General features: G+C 39.8%; 1 protein-coding gene across 1 annotated transcript; it reads left to right on the top strand.

The window, feature by feature from the left end:
• The first annotated feature begins 3,796 nt into the window (after positions 1-3,796).
• Positions 3,797-14,543, top strand: LOC113449606 (anionic trypsin-like). The gene is made up of 5 exons (XM_026720691.2): positions 3,797-4,027; positions 8,381-8,546; positions 11,240-11,493; positions 12,075-12,211; positions 14,311-14,543. The coding sequence occupies exons 1-5, from the start codon at positions 3,988-3,990 to the stop codon at positions 14,458-14,460; spliced, it is 747 nt and encodes a 248-aa protein (XP_026576476.1). The 5' UTR covers positions 3,797-3,987; the 3' UTR covers positions 14,461-14,543.
• Positions 14,544-15,405: the final 862 nt, after the last annotated feature.

Genomic DNA, 15,405 nt, shown 5'->3' with positions numbered 1-15,405 from the left:
AATAGATGGCTGTCCAACCTCCATGTTGGAGCACCCTCAATTTCCAAAGGCAATTTGTTCCACTGGTTAATTGTTTTCACTGTTAGGGATTTTCTTCTTAGTTCCTAGGCGGCTTCTCTCCTTGATTTACTTTTATGCATAAATATAGGATCAAAAGTAGACACAAAAATCAGCTTTGTGTTTTTGATAGATTAGAGGAAGTTTGTCAGGATTCCGGTAGTTTACTTAACTGACAAAGTTTATTTAGGAATAAAAATAAATATAGAAAGAAGAATCCATCTTGCCTAAGAGGAAGGGACATAATTAGGATTAGTGTCATTGTCCTTTTAGTTTCTTTTTTAACATTTTTTTTTACATTCAGTGGACATACTTGGATTTTTCTAGAAATATGAATAAGCTGCAAGATAAGGACATTCTGAAAAAAATATAACTTTATTTTTTATATATATAACATAAAAATAAAAACTAACTAAAACAAATAGTCAAAGAGAAAAATAGGTAGAAAAGAAAAAGAAAGTGAAAGAGATGAGACAGAAGAAGCAAAAGATAAAAAAAAAGGATGAAAGGATGGAAAGAAACAAAAGTGTAAAAGAAATAAAAGGATAGCGTCCAACTTATTTTACAGAAGACATTAAATTCCATCCTTACGTCAGCATTAAACTACAGCTTTCATTTTCAATCAATGAATTTTACTAGTCATAAAATCCATATGTCGCAATTTGATTTTTATTTTTTTTGCAAAAAGTCCACAAAAGACTTCCAATTATTAAATTTTGCCAAAGTCTTTTCTCCAGGGACGGCTGTCATTTTTGCCGTCGCTGGTATCTCTATCCTCTTTTCTAATCACTCTTCCGTTGTGGGTAACTAGGTTCATTCCATTGTTGAGCAAATTGGACTCTTGCTGTTATCATGTACAAAACATATCATGTAATTTTTCTGAGGTTTGGTCCATTATCCCTAACAAAGTAGTCTCTGGTCTAAACTGTATATGTTCATATTTTTATTTTTGAATTAATACATATTTCAGCCCAACACTGGAAATTTTGACGTTTTTTCAAACTAGATGAATGGATTTTAAACTGACGGTTACAATTAATAGAAAGCAAGTGAAAACTGATACATATCTGAATCTAAATGAATCTAAACTGGATATGCATACTAACATTAAAATTGCTTTTGTCTCACCTCAGCTTGTAAGTAAGACAGGCTTAAGCAGACCATGTATGTGCTCCAATTGTAAAGTAATGCTCCCCAGGTTACATTTCCTCAGCTGGCTGAACAGTTGTTAAATGAGTAGGAACTGAGTGTCATTTAGTGACAATCATTTGTCCCATTCTTCTTACAGTTTTCTCAGCCTACCCAACTGCAGGAATCAAGGAAGGGAGGCTACTGGGTTTTGAAAGAACCTGCTTACTTGATTTACTGCAGAAACTCCCTTGTTTGAACAGGTGCCTTCTTCTGTGATGGTACCCGAGGCATGTCAGCCACCTGATTCAACTTGCTCATCCTTACATTAACATCCCTGATTGGTAGATGGATTCCTACTGGTTGGGGAAAGCAGGAGAGCAGCAAGAGAGGGCGATTTAACCAATCACTTTGCTTAATACTCCCACACTAGTGAAATCATGGCACTACCATTTGGCAAGCAGTCAAATCAGTGGCAGGTGAGGGATTGCCAGTGGGGACAGTGCATTTTATATGGGATACTTGTCTGCCAAGATAGTAGACTGAAGAAAGACTGGTAGTTTGACAATGAGATTCAAAGATAATATCCTATTCTGGATAATAATGTGGAAAATAAAAGTGTAATTTCTAGTCTGCAGTAGTTTTTAAACAATTAAAAATTATATGTCTAAACAAGCCCACTGATTTGAACACCCATACACTTTTGCAATTAAAATGGTATCCAATATTAAAACCAAACAACCTAACCCCATATGATGTTTTGATGATTAAATATTTTGTCCATACCAATATTTTTCTGCATGTGTACCTGAACCATGACTTTCTCTGTCTACCTGGAAGAGAAAGAGGACAGCAGAAAAAGAGATGGAAGGAACCAAACAGGTCAGCAAATAATTTCTGAGAATCCACAAGGGATCCTTACAAATATAGGGTGGGGTGAGCTGCCTATGCTTTCTACGATAGCATCTTCTAGGCAGCCAGCTGTTTCCTTCTCCTGCCATCTCTTTTCTAATCCTAATAAAACTCTTGATCTAAATATTATCTAATCCCTGGTTTGTTCTGTATTCTCCAGTCACAGAATTGGATATGCTGACCATGGTATTTTGTCTAGTGTCCTTTGTTTTGCAGAAGTAGCATCTTGCCTTCACCTCGCTAGTAAAGGGGTGTCCAATCTCAGTAGCATGATGCATAGCAAATCTGAGTCTGTTGTATGAACGAAGCTAACAATCTAGCATAACAGTTGTGCAATTTTTATTCTTAGATAGGATACTCTTTAAACAGAAGAGTGCTTCAGCTACTGTGTGAAGAAAAGAACACAGTATTTGTAAAGTTTCCTCTCTCAGGTCAGCATCTAAAATTACATCTATAGTAAAAATCAGTTTTGTTCCATTGCCTATTCTCTCCTCCCCCAACCCTACCCTTTTCTATTTTACCCTGCTATCTCCATCCAGACCTACCCCAATTATTCCATTCAAACATGTTTAATCCTGATCATGTCTTCTGCCTGGACAAGTCAATGGAGTTTTTTTGGCAAGTTTTTTTTCAGAAGTAGCTCACCACTGTCTCCTTCTAAAGGCTGAGAAAAAGGAACTAGTCCAAAGTCACCCAGTTTATGCCTAAGACAGAACTATAACTTGTAGTCTCCTGGGTTCTAGCCTAATGCCACTAACACCAAACTGGTTCTTAATGTTAATTATATATAAATTTGTGAATAAAACACTGTTTTATTTGCATGCAATATATACTAATGCTTACCATAAGTAATCAATACATCAAGGGATATAACTGTAGAAATCACATCCTTGAATAAAGCACAGTGGTTCAAAATTCTCTTAGTGGGAATTAAGATACTGAAAGTTGACAATCACTTCTCTGTTCTTTAACCCATCGTTCAAGCCTCAGACTACAATAGGTCTCCATTTCCTGTGAATTGTGCTGCTGGCCATGCCCATATTTCCTCCCTCCATCATATGTGAGGGCAAGATCAGGAAATTTGGGGGGCAGACAAATTACCTATGGAAAACCAGAAGAATCCTATGAATTATAGGTGGATGATGCTTGCTTTTCAGATGGCTGTCATGATGCTGTTGCAGATGGAGAAGACACTAATTGGATAGAATTTTCACATTATGCAATCAAATCAAGTTTTTTTTTGTCTGGGAGGTGATTCTAGTAGGACAACTATCCCAAAACCAAGATGGATTTGTGAAATAGGGATACCTGCTGGAATACTTCCTAAATCAGGACAATAACTAGAGCAATCTGTCAAAAGTCTCTTCCATGGTGTATTTAGTGTAGAGTAAACAAACAACAACAAAAAGCAATGGTTCTTCAGTGTAACGTGTATTCTGACATAAGTATGGGAAGATTTCCTGTAGTCGGTTGAGTCTGGCCCAAGTTGAGAAGAGAGCTGAGTTTTGGCAGCCATGTCTTTGCCTTCTGTCTCTAAAAAGCTTTCTAGGATTAACTGTGGCCCAGATTTTGCAAAACAAAGATCTTTGAAACGTTTCATAACCGTTCAAGAAGGCAGGAAGAGTATCAAGGCAAGACCTAGCATGCAAGCTAGGCATTGAAGCACCTGCCTGTTTTTTCCAATGCTACAAGTGCTTCCCTTTAGACTTAAGCCACGTGGAATAATGCTATCACCTTAAGCACATGTGGAGCTGTATAATTGTGCAAGACCCTGGGAAGTGGGGAGCTGGTGGGCCTTGGACTGTAGAGATAAAATTACCAAGAAGAGTATAAAGAGGGAGAGAGTCCTTCGGAAAGTCCCACTCAGATTTGTGTGACACAAGGTACAAAATGAAAGTGCTGTGGATCTTCGCCTTCCTTGGAGCAGCAGGTGAGTTTCAAACATGTATTTGACTTTGTATTGTCTTTTATGCTGTAGTGGACATAGGCAGCAAAACAGTAAAATGAAAGAGGTATTGTTTCAAACTTAAGGTATGAAACTTTTCCCTAATTCTTTGTCATTTTTGCACACTTTTCTAACTTGTATTGTGTCTACTATGACTTACAAAGAGATGGTTTTCTGTAGCAAAAAAAGACAAAGAAACCTCCCTTGAGAAACAAAATGGTCATTGTGAAATTCCTTTGGATTCACTTTAAATTAAATTGCTTGGATGTCTGACTTAAGAGAGAACCCTAGATTTGCTTGGTACAGGTAGACCTCTAAGTACAACCATTCATTTAGTGACCGTTCAAAGTTACCATGGCACTGAAAAAAGTGACTTACAACTGTTTTTTCACTTATGATTGTTGCAGCATTCCCTCGGTCATGTGATCAAAATCCAGGTGCTTGGCAACTCACATGCATTTATGACAGTTGCACTGTCCTAGGGTCACAACTATTACTTTAGGTAAAATCTACTAGCAATCTATGTAGATAAACTTAGGTACAAATCTGTCTTCTAATCCTTTTAGGATTTACCTGAGAATAAATCAAGTTTTATATTTTCATTCTGGTATTGTTGGGCTGGGATTTCTATATGTATGTTGCCTGTCCCGGTTTTCCTCGTGGCTTTTGTACTGTATTTCCATCTCAGTCCCTCTTTTCTTTAGCACATTTAGTGGGCCTTATCCTTTATTTGAAGTGGGAATGGAGTTTCATTGTGAGAATAGGGTTAAGATCAAGCGGCAGGAAATGGAGCATGGAGTATCTCAGGGAGAGGTGGAGGCCTTGGGAAGCCTGAAGTAGATGGACATGGGCCTGTGCTAGTCCTCCAAGGCTTTCGCATCCTATTAGGTATCCCTGCTTTGCTTAATGATCTGCACATTCATTTAATAGCTGCATCAAGGAGACTAGGTGTGTGTGTGACTAATTAAGTAAGGCCGTTCTGCTTAACAGCTATTGTGACATACAACTGTAGTGGTAGCTCCATTAGTATCTTGAAAACTACCAGTACATGCAGAGATGTCTGCAAGGGGAATCAAAAAAATCAACATGGGGGCTTCATGGTGGACTAAGATGACTCTGAAGAAGCAGAAATGCCATTATGGTGGTGACCAGAGATCAGATGGCCAATTCTGCCTGGCAGAGCTTCTCTGGATAAGGAGAGACCACATGTTCGTCCACTTTCACTCTGACCAGCTGCTCCTCGTGAGAAGAACCCTGGGAATTAAATATTCTTGTGGTTGACTTGTTATTTGACAGCTGGGAATTTAGGGACAATAACTGCAGCATCTCTTCGTGATCAAAAAACCCTTATGGACTTTTTGCTAAAAAAGAAAAAACGAACTTGCATAGAAAGGTTTTATGATTACGAAGTTTAGATGATGGAAAGAAGGAAAATATGTTATAACTTTAGAGAGAGAGGATAAAATATAAATGTAATTTTAATTGTTGCTAAGATGATTGGAAGCCAGTTAAACTCCCCCCCCTCTCTTCTGCCATTTTCTTTCTTTTTTCTTTTTTGGTCTGTTTGTTTCTCTACAGCTTTTGCCACTTACTTTTCTTTAGTTTCCTTACTTTTCTCTGTCAAAATATTTATTCTTTTAAAAATTTACAGTATATAATAAAAAATATTTATATTTTAATCTACTGTATAAAAGTAATGATGACTGCCAAAATGATGTCATCTGCCCCCTTTTTACTTTTTTTGACCTTCTCCCTAAGGTCACCCAGGACTACGTGGCTGGAGAAGTACCTACCTACATGTTGAGAAAGCACAGACCACAGTTTATCATCAGTATATTTGGATTTAGGCTTCATAAATTAGGAATACTGGAGGCAGGAACAGATAGTCTTTGACTTACAGCAGATCATTTAGTGGCCTTTGAAGTTACAAAGGCACTGGAAAAAGTGACTTGTGACCGTTTTTCACACTTAAGACCTTTGTAGCATCCCATGGTCACATGATCAAAATTCAAAAGTTTGGCAATTGACTCATATTTATAATGGTTGAAGTGTCCATGAATATGGGATCACTTCTGACAAGTCGAATCATGGGAAAGCCATAGTCACTTAACAGTTGTGTTACTAACACAACAGTTGCAGTAAACACAAAACATTTGCGGCATGAAAGGTTGTAAAATGGGACAAAATTCATTTAACAAATGTCTTGCTTAGCAACAAAAATGTGGGGCCTAATTGTCATCAAAATTCAGGACTACTTGTACTTTGGGCTCTCAATTTGAAGTAAGAAGCAAGAGGCCTATGGATTAGGAGACAGGCCTTCTCCATAGTGCCCCCGGATCAGGGGTGGGATTCTACCAGTTTGGACCAGTTAGGGAGAACCGGATTTTATAGTTTTAGCTGAATCGCTGAAGTGGTATTTCAACTGACCGGCTGGCCCCACTCACCCTGCTCCGCCCCTCCCAGGAGTCTCCACACGATGTAAGTAAGTGCAGGGGCTGAGTGGAGGCTCTGGCGGGGGCAAAAACGGGCCTTCTGGAAGTCTGGAAACAGGCCTGTTTCTGGCTTCCAGAGGGCCTCCAGAGCCAAGGGGAAGCTGTTTTTGCCCTCCTAAAGGCCGGGGGGACAGGAGAGGCCAGCATCCCCTGGGCTCTGGAGGCCCACTGGAAGCCGGAAAGAGGAAGTTTCAGTAGGCCATGCTCACCATGGCCACGCCCACCCAGCATCCAGGCAGCGAACCAGTTGCTGGGATTTTTGAATCCCACCCCTGCCCCAAATTAGGGGAAAAGATCTCCCCAGAGATGTACTTGACCCTTCCATTAGTGGCACCTGGGAAATCACTGCTTTTTAAATAGGCATTTGATACTTGGTGTTGATTGTTGTCAGTTATCTTTACTTATGCTTTAATGTTGCTTTTATATGTCAGGTATAGTTATTTTGTAAGATGCCTCTATTCTGCCATTGTTTTCTTCCATGCCATCAAGGATGTCGGGAGTGGCTAGCAGGGATAGGATTCTACCGGTTCGGACCAGCTCTATAGAACCAGTTGTTATGATTCTGCGCAGTTCAGAGAACCAGCAAATCATGCCCCTGGCTGGCCCCACCCCTCTCCACCTGCACCTCCCCTCCCCGCCCAGTCAGTCCTTAAGGTATTTCTTTTTCTTCCTCCCATGGATCAGCTGTTCCGACAATCAGGTATGCCTGAATCCCCCTTGCTGTCTTACTGCTTCACCCAGGAGGCTTCCCTGAGGCCCAGGAAGGCAAAAAAGGGGTGCAGGGGAGGGGGAGAAGGGATGCTGAGAGCCCCCCATGCTCCATTTTTTGCCTTCCTGGGCCCCAGAGAAGCTTCCCGGGAACAAAACCGCCCTCCCCCCAGGAGGCTTCCCTGAGGCCCAGGAGGAAAAAAACCGGGAAGGGGGAGGATGTTAGCTGCAAAAAAAGAGAAGCTACGCCCACCCAGTCACATGGCCACACACCCCCAGCCAGGTCCACAGTGCTGGTTGTTGAAAAATTTGAATCCCACCCCTGGTGGTTAGTATATAAATCATGGCCAATGAATGAATAAATAAGTGAAATAGTAATTCAGCAGTTGCAATAGAGGTAGTCCTTGACTTACAACCATTTGTTTTGTGATCGTCAAAGTTACAACAACATTGAAAAAAAATGACTTACGACCATTGGAGCATCCTCTTGGTCACATGATCAGAATTTGGACTCTTGGCATTTGGTATGTTTTCATGATGATTGCTGTGTCCTGGAATCATTTGATCAGCTTTTGCAATCTTCTGACAAACGAAATCAACGGGGAAGCCAGATTCACTTAACAACTCCATTACTAACTTAATAAATAGCAAGAGCACTTAGACTTATATACCGCTTCCCAGTGCTTTGCAGTCCTCTCTAAGTGGCTTTACAGAGTCAGCATATTGCCCCCAATAAACTGGGTCCTCATTTTACTGACCTCGGAAGGATGGAAGGCTGAGTCAACCTCGAGCTGGTGAGATTCAAACTGCAGAACTGCTGGCAGCTGGAAGTCGGCAGAAGTAGCCTGCAGTACTGCATTCTAACCACCATGCTACCACTGCAGCAATTCACTTAACAACTGTGACAAGAGAGGTTATACAATGGAGCAAAATTTACTTAGCAACTGGTTTGCTTAGCAAAGGAAATTTTGGGCTTGGTTGTGGTTGAAAGTTGGGGACTACCTGTACAAACAGCTATGATATGTAGAAAAACAATGGAGTTGTGCTTTCCATCTATAACTGGCCCCTGTGCCTTCGGACATATACTCACTCTATTTGGCATGCTAGCTCTATATGTTGATGTTCCTTTTCTCATTAGTTGCTGCCACCTTGAATGTGGATGAGGATGACAAGATTGTTGGAGGATATACCTGTCAGAGAAATTCTGTCCCTTATCAGGTTTCACTCAATATTGGCTACCATATCTGTGGTGGTTCCCTTATCCATGACCGATGGGTCCTTTCAGCTGCTCATTGCTTCAAATCGTGAGTATTTTATATTATTATTAAAGCAACTTCTGGTTAAAAAGAAGAAGTCTTTAAGCCAGGGAAGCTAAAAATGTGCTAATAATTATACATGAATCATCTTTACATAGAAAAAAATCTCACCAAGTTTTGATCTTTTTATTTATTTTTAGCCTGTTGTTTACATTGTTAAAACAGTGCTAAAGCAGAGAAAATTCCTTACCTCTGATATCAAAACAGCTGCCTATCCTATGATAACTGGCTGCACTAAGATGGTAATAAATAAATGACTTAAATGAATCAATAACAGTAAAGTGGAAAAGTAATAAAAAGATTGCATAAAAGGCACTTCTGGAGACAGGTTTCCTTCCATTTCTTTTTCAATTTGCTAATCTTATTCATTATCTGAAAGTCACATCTCAGGGCTATTAGTTCAAAAGGCACATTTTTTTTTACCAGATGGCCACAGGGATGGGATTCAAAAATCCCAGCAACAAGTTCACTGCCTGGTTCCTGGGTGGGCATGGCCATGGTGTGCGGGTGTTGAGGTAATTCCCCGTTAGGAGAATGAGCGCATACAGGGAGACGCATTTGAGCGAAGTGTTTGAATAATACACACACAGTACACAGATACGCTGTACAGTAAATGTAGGTTTTTACTTCCAGAAAGATTTAAGCAAAGTCCAAAATAAGCAACCCAAAAGTCATTCACGGGTAAATCAGTCAGTTTTTCAATCCAGGGATAATCCAAATATCAAATTCCAGTGTCAAAAACAGTTCAGTATCAGACTTACATTAAATCCAGTAATATCAGTCAATTAGAAGAAATGGAGCAATGGCAATACTTTCAACAGAAGGAAACAGAGATACACTTGCACTCTCTTCTGAGACTCAGACCAAACAATCCAGGTTTCTGGCTCCATCTTATGGCTGTTTGAGAAACCACACCCAATTGCATGCTCTTGCATTCCCTTAAAGATATAGTACTCAAATGTTTATCCTGGTTTATATATTTCTAACCCAAATACCTGTTAGGTGACTTATATTCCTAACAGCGGGCCTACTGGAACTTCCTGTTTCCAGCTTCTATTGAGCCACCAGAGCCTGGGGAGGCCATTTTCACCCTCCCAAGTGTCCAAAGGCCTCCCCTGGGCCTCTGTGGGGACGAAAACAGCTTTCCCTGGCTTCTGGAGGCCCACCAGAAGCCGGAAACAGGCCTGTTTCTAGACTTCCAGGAGGCCCATTTTCCGCCCTGCCAGAGCCTCTGTGTGGACCCTGCACTTACCTCCATCAAAAGTGGGCCACATGGAGACACCTGGAAGGGGCGGGGTGAGAGTGGCGGGGCTGGCTGGTCAGTTGAAATACCGGTTCAGTGAACCAGCTGTAACTTCAACATCCAGTTTGACCAAACCAGTCCTAATCGGTAGAATCCCACCCCTGGATGGCCACAATGGTAGATTATGATTGCACAGTTCTGTTCAGATTTTTCAGACATTGAACTGACCCAGGATTCAAATGTAGCAAGCAGGAAGTACTCTTTGGTTAAGAAAAGGAGGTAATGTCAGATCCTAGAATTACTACAAGCTAGTCACATTCTGAAGCTTTCCACCATCTATCAAATAAATATTTTTTTCTGTTTTGTCATACCATAAGAGGGCTGTAGGGCCTAAGTACTGAACAGTAATGTTTGGTAGAATGTTAGAAACAAGTAGTTATTTCTATTTAATTATTTCTAAATGGGCATCTTAGATTTTTAAAGTTAGAACTATGCTTCAGCTTTAGAGCTAAGACTAAGTCTAACTTTAAAAACTAAGATTCCTACTTTGAGTTCTTACATTAATAATTACTTAGTATTACGGCAAAACATTATTTAAATCTTATATTGTAGTTGTTTACAAGTTTTAAAATTGTACTTCTCCTGTGATTATGAATTTGAAAAACAACAAAAACTGTACCCACTTTATTGTTCCCATTACAAAGCAATATTGCAGTTTGGGTGAAGTCTCACCAACTTTTATTTGCAATACATGGGGACTTATGTGTGTTTGCGCTTAGACTTTTCAAGGATTATGAAAGCTCAAGTGTTGCGGTTAAAAAAAAAAAAAAAGCTTAAGAAGCCATTAGGGAAAAAAAATAGTAGTGACTGCTATGAATCAAATACAAGATTGATTGATAGTGAAATTGAGGTTCAAATTCTTGCATCTCTTTTTTCCATCAATATGCTGCAGTGAACTAGAAGTCAATCTCTTCTGGGCGGGAGTGTCCACCTTCCTTGTCTTGATATCAAGATATCAAACTGATTTGGTATCAAGTTGTGGCTTGTGAAGATCTGAGTACTACTGCTGCTCACAATAATGTTTCTTTCATTCAATTAAGTAACTGTTAAACAAAATGCCTCACCACATTTTTAAAGGTAGATCTTTGCTTTCAAAGGTATTTTCTTCATGTGGGTTGTTTTAGGCATAATTTGTTTATAATTTCATTAGGATAAGCAAAGTTCGGCAAAGATAAGCAAAAATAGTCTGATGCCAGCATTTGTGGAATAAAATGAAAGTAATTCGGGCAGATACATCCCTAATTTCCATTTCAAATCTGAACTCTTTCTAAAGAAATCATTGACTTCTTCTTTGATATGAAGAATACAACTGTTGCTAAGCTTGCGATTAAACTCTGCACAGTGCAACCAATATAGAATTGTCTTATTGATTTTATAGAATCCTCAGTGTGAAACTGGGAGCATACAATATTAGGAACCCAGAAGGAGATGAACAGATTATCAAGGCTGAAAAAATAATTGTCCATCCAAGCTACAACTCTTGGCTCTTGGATCATGACATCATGCTCATCAAATTGGAGAAACCAGCTGAACTTTCAAAAAGTGTCGCACCCATCACCCTCGGCTACGGATGTCCAGCTGTTGGCACCTACTGCCTTGTCTCAGGATGGGGTAACACTCTCAGTGATGGTGGTGAGTATTGACAAGAATTGGTCAACCCACTCTGACTCCCAGGTACATAACTGAAGAACTGTAATTGCTAGAGTCTGTTTTCGGCAAATGACACTTTCTAAATCTAGAAATGTTTTTCCCAATCATTGTTGAATCACTATATGCTTTAAATATTCACAGGGATAGATATGCCCAGGGGCAACTTGTCCTTATTTTGAAATTCCCATTTTAAACCCTAACATTAAAAAGGAAAATTTCCTTGGACAAAGCCTTGGACCAACTTAAGCATATAAATGCTGGTTTGGATGGTTTTAGAGCACTGAAGATGAAGGTGCATCAAATTCCACTTTTCCTTTTATTATGGGAATTTTCAAACATTTTTGATATATTGAATTGGATACTTCACCTCAGACATCATATTCCATAAAATCATTATTTAGTTGCTTTTACTGGTCTAGAATTCCAGGATTGCTGCTATTCTTTTAATCAGAAAGAGTCAAATAGCATCTTTTAAGACTACAAATGTTAATATAAGGCACACATTTTCATGAATGTTGCTCACTTCTTACCTTCCTTATTTTTTCCTTTTTGTTTCCATCTAGTAAACTACCCTGATTTCCTGCAGTGCCTGTATGCTCCAATCCTAAGTGATGAGGAATGTAAAGCTGCTTACCCAGGACAAATTAGTGAAAACATGGTCTGTGTTGGATATCTAGAGGGGGGCAAAGATTCTTGTCAGGTGAGGACACTTGCCTTCTGACCATCTGTAAAAACAAAACAGAATAGACATTTGCAAATTTGTTTGAAAACAGCCACCCATATTATATATAAGGGATTATATATAATATGTGAAAATAGTTTTATCTTCACAGTTTACCTGTACGTAGTTGGCATTTTCACCCATTTTCTTTTTTCTTTAGAGAAAAATACATGCTAAGAATCAGAAAACAAGCTGTGTTTGAAGGTGAAATTTACATCTCGTAGCTAGAACCATTTTCCATTTGTTCAGGAGCTGAGTTTTTATAGTATTCCACTACGTTGGAAGCCAAACGGTCCAGTTTGTCATATTGTATTAGATCGTTAATTAGATTCATTAATTTTTCCTATGAGGAATCGAAGGGAACCATATAGCTAGAGAAAAAGTGTTATGCATCTATTTATCAAAATTCTATACTGTCCATCTCACCTAAGTGACTTTGGGCAATTTACAAATGACACATTTATGCCGTAACAGATATGCATATATTCTGACCAGTATGGGACAGAGAACTGGGAGAAGATGTCATAGGACACCATTGATTTAGTGTGTTTTGCAGCTGTTTGGAATGGGGCATAGTGCTCTAATAGTGGTCTTGGCTCAGGGAATACAAGAATCTTTGTCATATTTCTATTTTGGAGACAGGTATGGATGCTTTAAAAGTTGTCTATATATTTGAAAAAAGATTTGCAAGTCTTATTTTGAAGAATTTTTCTCCAATCACAGAATATTTTGGCCAGCTATTTGATGTGCTTTCCTTAACAGTCTGAGGCTGTATGTGGTTACATATTTGTATGGATATCTATTGCAGGGATCCCCAGTCTCTGGCCGCAGCCCACTACCGGGTTGTGGCCTATTCGGAACCAGTTGCATGAGAGGCAGGCCAGCATGCATGTGCACGCAGCTCAACTTGCATGAGTGGCAGGCCAGCATGCACACACATGCACGCATATCTCAAATTGCAGGCCAGCCAGCTAGCCATTCATGTGAGTTGAGCTGCATACATGTGCTGGCCACCACTTGTGTGGCCCAGTTCCCATCTCCCGCCCCCCTCCCCCAGCCAGATTGTCAAGCCACAAAGGTGAGCTATTGTATCAAGATATACGTGGAAAAAGGTAATTAGAGGTATTTGGCCTGTTTCCAGCTAATTTCTGGCCATATATTAATAAGGCTCCAATGTAGCTCCTTTCACATTACCAATCTTGTTTATGTATGGAGGAAGTAGGATCCCAGCATTAATTCTAAGCACTTGATTTCTTGTTTTTATTATTATTGTTATACTCCTTCAAGTCAATCTTGACCTTGATGACTACATGGGCAAGTCCTTGTAGTTTTTTTCCGAACATTTTCAGAAATGGTTAGCTAGTACTTACTTCCAGGATGTTTTTTAAAAGCTTCCCAATCTAGGACTGAAAGGGAATAATGGTTCAAAGTCATTCTAAAGGAGGACTAAAAATTTTCTTAGTATTAGTCCTGTGTCTTCAACTGCTATGCCAAACTGGATTTTCTGCTACTCTCAGTACCTGTCAGCCTTCCCAGGTAGACCAGACATGAAACATGACTTGATGATCTAATTCGACCTTATTGTAAAGTTACATAAACAGAACCTTGCAAGGCTGAAAGTACAAATCCCCAGCCATCAACTTTACAGCCCAAAACTCTTCCCACAGCAGTTTGAGTAGGATGCATTATCACACAGGACAAGAGAGATATTGCTTAGTAATAGATGTGGGTCACTGAAGAATAGAGAAATAATTATATGAATACAATCAGACGATGAAAACAGGAGACCAGAATAAGTACCACTTCGTAATTAAAATCAAACATCCCTCCCCACCGACCCAATGAGCTGAATAAAAGATGTAGACTCCAGATCCGAGATGAAGCACCACAGTGCTTTGAGAAAAGAAGCAACTGAATGAATGAAGAAATCCAGGGTGAATGCTACCATTATACTACAATGACAAATGCCAGTTACAGTTACAGTGTAATGGAGAGTAAAAAGAGGAAGACATTACAGACTTGTCAAAGCAGAAACTACCTCAGGACCTAAATCCTTCTTCTTTCTTTTGGTTTTGCAGGGAGATTCTGGTGGCCCAGTGGCTTGTGATGGGTTCCTCCAGGGCATTGTCTCCTGGGGAGTAGGTTGTGCTCTGCCTGGCTATCCTGGAGTCTACACAAAAGTCTGCAGATACGTTGACTGGATCCATGAAACCATTGCTGCTAACTAAAGCAGCAACTTTCCTCTTATTCCAACCTTTTCATGTGCTTCCTCTTAATAGAATAGGGAATAAATAGAGGCTGATTTTCAAAACTATCCGGTGGATTTTTTTATTTTAGTAGCGGTGCGTTGTATAGATTGAAGGCTGTAGTTATAATCCAGAGCTCTTGAATTCTGGTGTCTTTCAATGTTCCAGTTATTTCAAGCTCTCTTATAAAAAAATATTCCCTCCACTTGATGGCCATATCCAAGTAAGAATAACATGAATTTCTCATCACTTTTGCAGAGCAACATTTCTACACTCTAAAGTAAATCTATATTTTAGAATGTATCCCTTTCGCTTGACAATGAGTAAAGCCTGGAACAAGACTACCTAGTCTACTTTAGTGTTTCAATGTGGTTTTATTTGAGGAATGTATTTATTTAATAACATTTCAGTGACTCCTACAAGCTTACAAGATAAAAAAGCAATGACCACTCACCCCCTGCGATAACAAACAGGCGATAACAATCAATGAGCTCCATCCCATTCTGGAGTCCCCAGCCCTATTGGCAAAATCAGCTGTTCATGGCCTTGTGAAGGAATATCAAAGTGGGGGCCAATTTGATTTATGCACGGATGATGTTCCACAGGGAGGGAGCCATCATAGAGGAGGCCCTTCTTAATCTCACCAGGAGAAGGACCCACAGCATTCACTGCCTCCCCACACTGGTGGGTCAAATAGAGGACTTGATGACATACAAGGTCCCTTCCAACTTGGTTAATCTGTTAAGGTGACCAGGAAAAGACAGTCTATCAGAACTACCAGCTTTGACTTGGCGCCTTGCCGGTATTCTGTCATCAATGGGGGAGGGAGGGGGGAACAACTGGGCAATTTGCTGTATACCTTTATGGCGGGAGATTGGGAGTAGGAATTGACAGTTGAGGAAGAACAGAGCTATTTGGAATCCGGTT

The sequence above is a fragment of the Pseudonaja textilis genome, chromosome 2, assembly GCF_049901715.1.
Source record: "Pseudonaja textilis isolate UNSWEBS1 chromosome 2, rPseTex1.2, whole genome shotgun sequence".
NCBI lineage: Eukaryota > Metazoa > Chordata > Lepidosauria > Squamata > Elapidae > Pseudonaja > Pseudonaja textilis.
This window is presented reverse-complemented; position numbering and strand designations above follow the sequence as displayed.

Excerpts from the sequence above, each read along its gene's own strand:
- LOC113449606 (XM_026720691.2), top strand. The coding sequence starts at position 3,988 with ATGAAAGTGCTGTGGATCTTCGCCTTCCTTGGAGCAGCAG. Across the intron at positions 8,547-11,239 it reads GCTGCTCATTGCTTCAAATC|AATCCTCAGTGTGAAACTGG; the intron begins GTGAGTATTTTA and ends TTGATTTTATAG. Across the intron at positions 11,494-12,074 it reads TAACACTCTCAGTGATGGTG|TAAACTACCCTGATTTCCTG; the intron begins GTGAGTATTGAC and ends GTTTCCATCTAG.